General features: G+C 36.1%; 2 protein-coding genes across 3 annotated transcripts in view; one reads left to right on the top strand and one right to left on the bottom strand.

The window, feature by feature from the left end:
- Window positions 1-10787, top strand: part of LOC145525653 (olfactory receptor 51I2-like) — a 550369-nt gene that overhangs the window by 159591 nt on the left and 379991 nt on the right. The window lies entirely within an intron of this gene.
- LOC145525715 (olfactory receptor 52E2-like) lies at window positions 1276-2217 on the bottom strand. The gene has a single exon (XM_081539234.1). It carries the CDS (start codon window positions 2209-2211, stop codon window positions 1276-1278), a length of 936 nt encoding a protein of 311 aa, XP_081395360.1. The 5' UTR covers window positions 2212-2217.

Genomic DNA, 10787 nt, shown 5'->3' on the forward strand with positions numbered 1-10787 from the left:
ATTCTTGCCACCTCTTCTTAATATCCCATGAACATCTCTAATAGAAACATTGTTGTCAAGGGTGAGCATCAATAACAGAATATGATAAAAATTATAATGATGATAATGCTGTTGTAGTGGTTTAACTGCCCAATCATGTCCAACTCTTTTGCAACTTCATGGACTGTAGCCAGTTAGGTCCCACTGTCCATGGGATTTCCCAAGCAAGAATACTAGATTGGGTTGCCATTTTCTTTCTCTTGGAGATCTTCCCGATTCAGAGATCAAACCCGCATCTCCTGCATTGGCAGGTGGATTCTTTACCACTGAGCCACCAAGGAAGTCTGATGATAATGTTAATGGCTGATAATTATTTTTATTTACTCTAAAAAACATGCAGGCACTATATTGATTATTGTATAAACATTATGCAATGTAATTAAGTCTTCATGCTTAATCTTTGAAATAAAACTATGGCAATGTTTATAAAATAAGGAAGTTGAGGATCATTGAAATATGTATACTAAAGATAGAACTAGGACCAAACAAGTTCTGTTAATGAACAAAGGAAACAGCAACTACAAAATTAGTCTAAAAATAAGTTAGAGAATATATAGAACTAAGAATGTGGATGAGTCAACCGCTCTAGCTGTAGATGGTTTCTTTACTTATGTTTATGTCATAGTTTGGTTTATGAAACCTAAATATATCTGACAAACTCTACACAAACATTTATAATGAAGCTTTTATAGGCATTCATTTCCCTAGTTCAATTTTATGTGCAAAATAAGTACCTAATCTATGACACAATTTTGGATGTTTATGATATTTATGGTGAAATCACAGGATATCATATTTCAGTCCTTAAAATAAAAATGATTGAGAAAATGAGAAAAAGAAGGAGAAACAAGAGAGGGTTGCAAAGTAAGACTGGAGAAACAGTTACAGGGAGACTTGGAGATAAAGAGGGAGAGAGAATCATCAAAAAAAATCCACATGAATGACACAATACAAAAAAAAAAATCAGTGGTACATTCTGTATTTCTAGTTTGAATCTACTGATACCACTGATCAAATATCATATATAAAGTTTGTCATGGACCTTCACTTACTATTTGAATTGGATAACAAAGCTTAGATTTTTCAATCTCTGAACTCATTAAAATAGTTACAGAAGGGAGCCAAAATATGTATTTTGTCAATCACACTTAAATGTACATAATTTTATATAATAAGTTGTTTCCCTGCTCAAAAATTCCATCTCATACATATTAGGTGCTATTCCATTTTAATTCCTTATTTTTGTAATAACATTTTCTCCACACGGCCATAGATCTGCTTGGTTCTGACTCCATATATGACAGGGTTGAGCATTGGTGGCACTATAACATAGAGATTGGCCAAAAGTATGTGAATATAACGAGGGACATTTCGGCCAAAGCGATGTGTCATAAAGGAAAATAGAGCTGGTGTATAGAAGGCAAGAATTACGCAAACATGGGAACCACATGTGCTGAGAGACTTGAGTCGTGCTTCACGAGAAGGAAGATGAAAAACAGCACGGAGTATCTGAACATAAGAAAGGGCAATGGCTATGATATCAAACACTAGGATTGAAATAGCACCTAAGCCATAGATGATATTGATCTTGATGCTGGCACAAGATAGGCGAGCAAGACCCATGTGTTCACAGTAGGTATGAGGGATGACTTGATTCTCACAGAAGGGCAGTCGTAAAATGAGAAATACAAATGGAATAACAGAAATAAATGATCTCACTAACACACCAACACCAACCATAGAAACGACCCTGTTGGTGAGGATGGTGCTATATCGGAGGGGGTTGCAGATGGCCACATAGCGGTCATAAGCCATTGCCAAGAGGACTGCTGACTCCATACCAGTGAAGTTGTGGATGAAAAACATCTGAGTGAGGCAGGCTTCAAAGAGGATCTCTTTGAGACCAAACCAGAAGATCCCAAGCATCTTAGGGATGGTAGCTGTGGAGAGACCCAAGTCAATGGTAGCCAACATGGCCAAGAAGTAGAACATAGGCTGGTGTAGACTGCTCTCAGCCTGGATCACAAATAGGATAGTGAAGTTCCCTATGAGTGCAGTCAGGTACACAGCACAAAAGGGGAAGCCAATCCAGATGTGGATAGTTTCCAGTCCTGGGATTCCCAGCAACAAGAAGAAGGAGGGGTGAAACTGGGTATCATTGGGAAGGGACATCCTGCTTGGTAATGCATAAGTCCATGTTCCTTACAAATGGGTGTTTACCAATCTTCAGAATACTGAGTAAAGCTCTGCAATCTTTAAACCTAAGGAAAATAAGAATACCATACAATTGAGTATACTCTCTTCCTCAGTTAATTCACGCAATAAGAAATGTAGTATCAATACATAAACATCAGTGTGAAGAAGCAAATTCTTGAGACGGTTTTAGAGATTTTGCAGTGGATTGGCATAAAAAATTCTACATAATGTATTCATCTTTGTTAGCACTTTTGTTCTCTGCTAATTTGCAATAGTTTTATCACTGGTATTATGCTAAAATTTTGCCTTAATATTAATAATTCATTAATTACTTTCATCATCATCAACATAATTTATTTTCAATATTGACATACATAAGGCTTTGCCAGCCTCTAAAATTGTCTGTAGTTTCATTTGATTAGATGGTAACACACAAGTATTAAAACATTTTTTGTAATAAGTGCTAATGAACATGTATTCATTAAGATGCAATCTAAAAGATTCAAAATAAATCTAAAGGATTCAGGTAAGCCCATGTGTTACTATTTATTCATTAATATTAAAATATATTAAAGTGCAGTTAAAATGGCAGCATCAACTACCATTCATTAAGGTACTTGCCTACTAATTCCAGTGCTGCAGAACATGTGCAAATATTATCTCTAATCTTTATAAACATAAATAGGAGAACATTAATCCCATCTTTACGTATGGATCTGAACCTCATATAGTTTAAAAGACTTGTCAAATACTTGTAATGCTTATAGTTACAGAGCTATAGAAAGAAAATAGAGAAGAAAATAGTAAATTGAAATGAAAAGAGAATGGAAATAAGGAAAAGCTAATACATGCCTACCCATATCATATGTACATAGCTTCTTCTCCTCTACACACATTCACACAAACACATCATCTCTTTTAAACCCACATCCATCTGAATACAAGATGTCATATCTTCATTATAATCTAAGGAGGTCATAGTTGTAACAGTTTAAGACTCATGGCAAATATGTTGAAGAAAAAACTAAATAGACTCCTGTTCTGAGCAAACTGGGTCTACCATTTTCAAAATTACCAAAGCTGTTCTTACAGATTTTCATGTACTTTACTTATGGCAATTGTTTGATGAGTATTTTAGAAAAACTTGATCATTCATTACTTATAGTGGTTTTGTAGTAAGAAATGTCTTTTCATCATTTTGTATTATTGGAAAATGCCAGAAGAGCAATGGAAATTATGATCACAGTTTCACTAAGACAATCGGGTATCATCTAGACCTGATGATATGTGTGAGAAAGCAGGGAACTCCTAGGAGGAAATGGCAAACATGAAAACAAGGGAAGCTGAAAGCAACAGATGTTATTTGTAGGAGGCACTCTGTGAAATGTCTTTAAGAATAAACTCTTTCTTCCATCATATTGTGGCCTTGAAATGCAATAGTGAATACTCTAAAAATGTGTGATATGGATAGTTGAAAGTAGGATTCAATTATGGAAGCAAAATTTTCTGTGATTCATTAATATAAGTTAACGACAGAGTCTTTTTTTTTTTTTTTGTATTCCTAGATCAGAAATCAAGTTGTAACTATCTATGGTAATGGATGTTAATCAGATTATTGTGGTGATCATTTCACAAGATGTAGGTTATGCTGTACACTTGAAACAAATAATAACATTATATGTCAATTATACCTAAATTTAAAAAAGAAAGAGAAATATCTGAATAGCATCCTCTTCTCTCACACATTATAAAAAAGCACAACTAATTTTACCTCTTCAGTATCTTAAAAATCAGTGCATCTGTCTCATTCATAATGAAATTAGTTTAAATCATTATCATTTCTTGGATTTATTACAGCATAGTACTTTACAGTACTTGAAAGTATGAAGTCTGCAGTCAGAATAATTGTGTTGAAACCCAGATTCATGACTTATTTACAGTGTAATCAAAGGAAAGTAAGTGACAAGCATTTTTCATCTATAAAAGGGAATAAAGTTAAAGCCCTAAATATAATATATTTTTAGTTTTAGATAGATGTTGAACACTTTGAGCCTACTTCAAAGATACCATGCTATCCATCATTCTTTAGATGTCAGGAGAGTGATTTTTCTAAAATGCACAGGATAGATTCAGGCTGAAATCCAAGTGTGTATATTATGATTACATGCTCCTTCCTAAATATGATCTTATCCATTTCTCTAAGCTTCTGTCTCAGTCTTTTTTCCCTCAAACTTATCTTGTGTCTCTTCTCTTCCTTTCTTTTCCTTTTGTCCATCACTGTGTCCTCTGGATACACTGTGAGTTGGAAGACAGAGAAGACTCACCAGACAGAGCACCGGGATGGAATCCTGTCTCTGTTTTGTCTCAAAGCACTTAGTCTTTATGAGAGCACTGCTCTTTGCCTGGAGGAGCTTTCAGTAGAAATTCCCCAAAGCCAGTTTTATAAAGCACAGAAAAGATCTCTGAGGATTCAAGATTCTAATCTGGTTTTGAGTCAAAAAAAAGAGAGCCATTAGGGAGCCCTGGTTTCTAAGGAAAAGAAACCGAAGATGCCAGGTTTACATTAGGAAGGTGACTGAATAGGAGGTCCTTGTACTCTTCCCCCACAGAAACGCCTGCTCAGCAACCAGTAACGGATGAAAATAAGAGTTCCAAAGTTTAGATGGGAGGTTACAGAACCCTGGTGGAGCAAAGAACAAGACAAAACAGATTAGTAAAAATAAGAAGAAATGTTTCACTTTACCCACATCACTCACGTTTCCTCAGATTGACACTGCTCTGCACCAAGAAATTCCCTCAGCCTGAGTTCTCCTATGGGGGAACGAGAGAGTAAGCCCAACTCCGGATGAATGTGTGTGTGTGGCGGGGGCTGCGGAGGGCGGTTTACATATACATATGATATGTATTCATGCACAAGCATAGTACATTCTCATTATTCTCATTAGTTATTTTCCATAAAGTCACCATGGACACTGAATTAAAATCTAGGAAAATATCATTCCTACAGGAAATGCAGATCTAGGTTCCTACAAGCTTCTTGTCACTGTTGTAGCCATGCGTTCCAGGAAACAAACTCACTCAGAAGGACAGATAGTGGAATGCAGTTTATTACACCGGCGGGCCCAAGGCAGAGAGTCTCCTCTTAACCAAGGACCTCAACCGACTTTTGTGAAAACCTTATATACCTTAAGTGTACTGCTCAAGCCCACATCCCCAAATTCCTTAAACCTAGCCTGGAAAGTATTAAAGGGAGATACAATCAGGTTACAGCCATGATTCATAATCAGAAGGGTCAGTTGGTTATACATTGTAGCCTACACCAATGGGTGCCATAAAGATTACAAAGGTGATTGACTACATAGGGATTTATTACGTTCTTTTTGGCGACAGGAAATCTTGGTATGGAATCTGGTGTTGATCAGTCCGGGAGGCCAGTTCGGCCATAGGTGTATAATCCCCATGGCTACCAGGCACATAGTCCAATGCTCACTGAAAGTCCAAGATGGAGTCTCCTTATTTTTCAAGATGGAGTCAGCTCTGCCTGTTCCTTTCCTCCCTCATCATAACATTTTTGTCAATTGATCAATATGTAACCTTGTTTTATGTGTGTTTGTGCTTAACAGAACCACGTTTGATACATAGTTCTCACTAATGCTTAACGGCATGATCTTTAACTGATTAAAAGCTAGGAGCTTAAGGGGGTCTCTTTTTGTTATATATGTTCATGTACTGATAAATGTGTGTGTGTTCAGTAGTGTCTGACTCTTTGCAATTCCATGGACTGCAGCCTGCCAGATACCTCTGTCCTTGGAATTTTGCAGGCAAGAATACTGGAGTGGGTTGTCTCTTCCTTCTCCAGAGGAATCTTCCCAACCCAGGGATCAAACCCACATCTCTTGTATCTCCTGCCTTGGCAGGTGGATTCTTGACCACTAGTGCCATCTGGGAAGCCATATACCAATATCATTGTATGTTTAATACAATCTCAACACAGTCACAGTCTCAACAGTGTTAAAAACCTGATCTTCCACATACTTATTTTCCTGAACACAGAGCAGAATTTTAAAAATTCTTCTGTAGCCTATTGATAAATAGAACTTATCTCAGCTTTAAGATTAATATCTGTCATGCTTTGCTTCATGAAATGTACAAGTCAGCCTGCACTAGTCAAGAATAGTTTGACATTTTTCTGACCCTGGGTGACCTGGTTGATTTTTTAACCTCACAACATCGCTGTTCACTACGCTTTTTAAATTAGTTGTCACCTCATGCATGCCAAAATTTAGCATCTTTTTCATTTCATTGTCATGCACTCTAGATGTTTCTATAGTATTTTAAAGAGTAGCTTCTAACAATCTCCAGAGAAAAATGATTTCCACGCCATGTAGATGTGAAGGGCAGTGTACGTGTCGGCTATGTTCCTGGAGCCGCTATTCCCGGCAGGGACACGATGTAACTATCTCTTTCCTGGATATTACTTAACACCCTGAATATCTACCAAAGCAGGGTGCCCATAAACGCTCTTGTTGATGACTACCTTAAAAATCCTGCCAGCAGTACTTGTGGGGACCCAAGTTCCATCCACCAGGAGTTAACTGAAGAGGTGTAAAAGGTAAAAACGTAGTTTAAATTGTATTCTGGTCAGTACAATACTCTCATTAAAGATTGAAAACTATGTTTGCATCTAAATAAAATATGTATGTGTACTAAAAAAAAAAATAAAGAGTAGCTTCATATATGGATAGGCAGATTTTCTCTTCTTTTGTCTGGGTGTACAATATCTTTTATTTTAACTCATACCTGACAATAATAAAGTTATTTTCTCCATAAGACACATCACAACTTTACTGTACTTGGGAACACTAGATAAATATTATTTTATTCTAGTGCACTTCAGAAGTAAAATTTTTAAATATTTATTTATTCTAGTGCATTTCACTACACTTGACAGCTATTACAAACAACAAGATTATCAACAAGAAACATGAAAATAAGAAAAATGTGGCACTGAATAGAATGCAAAAATAACACTTGTTTACAACGTGAAAGAGGAAATGAAAAGTCCACCTCAGCTGAGAATGTACATGTCAGGCAATTTAATTTGTCCCAGACCTTTGCATGTCTACAGATGACTGTGAAAATGTCATAACTATTTATTTGAGGTTACAAATAAATTCTTGAGAGTAGGCAAATTTGCAACTATAGAATTTCCAAATAATGGGGTTGCACTGTTGAAAGGTTTTTGCTGAACCACATAAGACGCTGGGATTCTTGGCCTCTGGAGGAGAAGAATTCAATCCGGGGCCAGTGACAAGGCTTGGCCTTTTGTGTAATAAAGTTTTATTTAAGTATAAAAGAGATAGAGAAAGTTTCTGACATAGACATCAGAAGGGGGCAGAAAGAGTGCCCCCCTGCTAGTCTTTAGCCGGATGTTATATAGCTACTAGCAGTCTGCTAACTAGAAAAAGGAAATGTCTCAAAACTCAGAGAATGGCACCAGGCCTCTCACCCACAACATGCCTTGATAACATTGGCACCAGGTGAGTCATCCTGGGCCATAAAACGATTGACATGAATCTTGAAGAAAGGCAGATTTCCAAGCAAATATATAGTTTTATTAACATAGATTAGGAGAACAATGTATGAGTAAAACATACAGGTTCTGATCCTTTAGGCAGAACGACTTGAAGACAGAGTCTAGGGTAAATGCATAGTACATTAACATAGCTTAAGACAAACATTTCCATGACAAAAATGCATTGGTTAGCTCAAGGTTTGAGAAAAGTTACGTTCAGGTGGAACCAAGGGTCATTATGGCAACACTGAATTTTAAGAGAAACCTCTTTTAAAATTTGTATAAAGTGAAAGTGAAGTCGCTCAGTCGTGTCCGACTCTTTGCAGCCCCATGGACTGTAGCCTACCACACTTCTCCGTCCATGGGATTTTCCAGGCAAGAGTACTGGAGTGGGTTGCCATTTCCTTCTCCAGAGGATCTTCCCAACCCAGGGATGGAACCCAGGTCTCCCACATTGAAGGCAGACGGTTTACCATCTGAGCCACCAGGGAAGTCTCTTAAATTTGTATAGAGAAGGGGAAAAAATATAACACTAGTTTGTTTCCTCCTGCTGCTTAAGAGAGAAAAATATCTGACACTTGCAGCCTATTTCCTCCGTTTAGAGACCCCTGGCCTTCCTGCCTGTTCCCCTCTCACTGTGTATATGTAATGTATATAAAACACACTAACAATAACATAAAGAATATAACTAAATTTAAAGTTAAATGATAAAATTCCAAGTTGTACAATGAATGAAATTAATGAGATTGACACACACAATAAAGATTCAAAAATTATTTAAAGGTCGAAAGCTAGCCTGGAATACATACATGTAAAATCAAGCAATAAATCTCAGTGGCTTGATTGTTTAAAGATGTCAAATTTTCCACAGTAATGTTTAAATGCAACTTAGTTTTCAACAAAGTCACATTTTCATTTGTTTCATGTAATAAATTTTCTGTGATAGAAACAGACAGACAGTACAAAAGTACTTGCCAAGGGCTATGTTAGGGGAAAAAATGGGAAGAGATTGGTAAATGGGTACACTTTCAGCTATAAGATGTATAAGGTCTGAGGATTTAGCACCTAACTTAAGGACTATAGTTGATAATACTATATTATATAATCAAAATTTGCTGGGGAGTAGAACTTAAATGCTCTCTCTCTTATACATACACACACACACAAATGTTCTCACATACAAATAAATATGTGAGGTTACAGATATGTTAATTAACTAGATGTGGGAGGAGGGGAAATCCTTCCAAAATGTATTTATATATCAAATCAACATGATGTGCATCTAAAAAAATCAGTGGAATTTATTCTGATTAATATGAAAGAAATAAAGTATATATCATGTCTTAAAATGGGTTATGCTATAAAATTGAGTCTAATATGTGTTAAATAGTAAAAATCATATTAATATAAAATTATGATATATAATTTAAATATTAAGGTGACTTTAGGATTGATACTAGTTTTTCTTTATCTTTTCTTATATTAAAAATAAAAAAGGCATTATTTAAAACAAAGAGACTAGACATTATCTTTACAATTTAGATCTGTGCATATATTTTTAAAAACAAGCAATTCTGAGATGCAAGCAATCCTGCTGAAAGGCAGACTCCAGGCAATTGAGGAAGACTCATCTTTCCCTCTCCCCTTTCTTGGATTTTCCTGTTATGAAGATGTCAGTTCTAAAGACTTAGAACCTGATTTCTGAACTCAAATCTTTAACTCCCAGTGTATCTTTCCCTGACACTATATGGAGACCATTCCCATGGGACCCTCAGAAAATGGGAAGCGTGTCTATAACTGAGCTCATTATGAAAAGCTGTAAGTTATAAAATTTTCTTCAGTTGAGGTGGGTACTCATCCTCATCTCAGGAGCACCCCTGGTGAGGTAAGGCAATGTAGTTTGCTCTCATCTGTGTCACAGACTAGGTTGACAATAGTCAGATAGAAGGTTTCAGGACTCTCATCAGGGCAAACAGGCTGTGAAAAACAGATGTGTAAGATTTCTTGGAGCAACTGAGCCCCTTTGGATTTATGACCCCTGAATAGGTGGCCTCTGTTTTACTCTGATGTAAATTGATTCAGGGTGCAGCTTTCCTTGAGAATAAATTTGTGCATGGGCTTCTCTACTTAGATCAGGCCTTCAGAAAAAGTCAATGAAGAAAGGCTGGGAGTGCAGCTGTATCAGCCCTACATTCTGAACAAACCTGAGAGATCTCTGGTATTTGAATCACTCTTCATGCTGCCCCAAACTGTCTAACATGCCTTATGTCATTTTACATTTACAGAATCCTGTGGCACACTTGCCTCTTAATGGTTAATATAAACTTTATAACATTTTACAAAATTGCAAACCTTGTAATTAACACTTGGGTTCCAATTCTAGCTCCTTGAATTTATTGTAGAAGAGTTTTGGGAACCTAAAGTGAACATCATTTACTTGTATTCATATCTGTGTTATATGTTTGAGTACCTATCTAGAAAGTCCCTTTAAGGATTCAGTAAGACAATGCCTTCAGTATAAAGAAATATAATATCTAACAGAAGCTCAGTTCATGTTGATTTATTTTATTTTTGTTATAAGCTTGATAGAGATGTAGAACTTACTTTTTTCTTTTTTACTTTTTGGTGTGTTTATTTCATACATTATCTTTCACTCATATGTACATCCATGTCTTGACTCTTCTAAGTATGCATACAAGGTCTTTTGGGTTTTGATTTATAATATCAGGATCTACTATGCTCATTTTGTAACGACATTTTTTCGTGTATCAATGCATCACACTTGAAACTATCACAGCATTGTTAATTGGTTATATTCCTATACAAAATAAAAAGTTTAAAAAACCAACAAGAATAAAAAATTATATAGAATATTTAACAGCATGGAGGAAGTCTGAGATGCAGAATTTTGCCAGAAGGTGTTATAGGTCATTTATTTTATTCCTCCTCAAAATTGGATATTTCTTCTCCTCCATTT

The sequence above is a fragment of the Giraffa tippelskirchi genome, chromosome 11 (genome assembly GCF_054371585.1).
Source record: "Giraffa tippelskirchi isolate mGirTip1 chromosome 11, T2T-mGirTip1v1.2.pri, whole genome shotgun sequence".
In the NCBI taxonomy this organism is placed as follows: Eukaryota; Metazoa; Chordata; class Mammalia; order Artiodactyla; family Giraffidae; genus Giraffa; species Giraffa tippelskirchi.

What these genes read in the sequence shown, in the direction of transcription:
- LOC145525715 (XM_081539234.1), bottom strand. Translation starts at nt 2,211, where the DNA reads ATGTCCCTTCCCAATGATACCCAGTTTCACCCCTCCTTCTTCTTGTTG.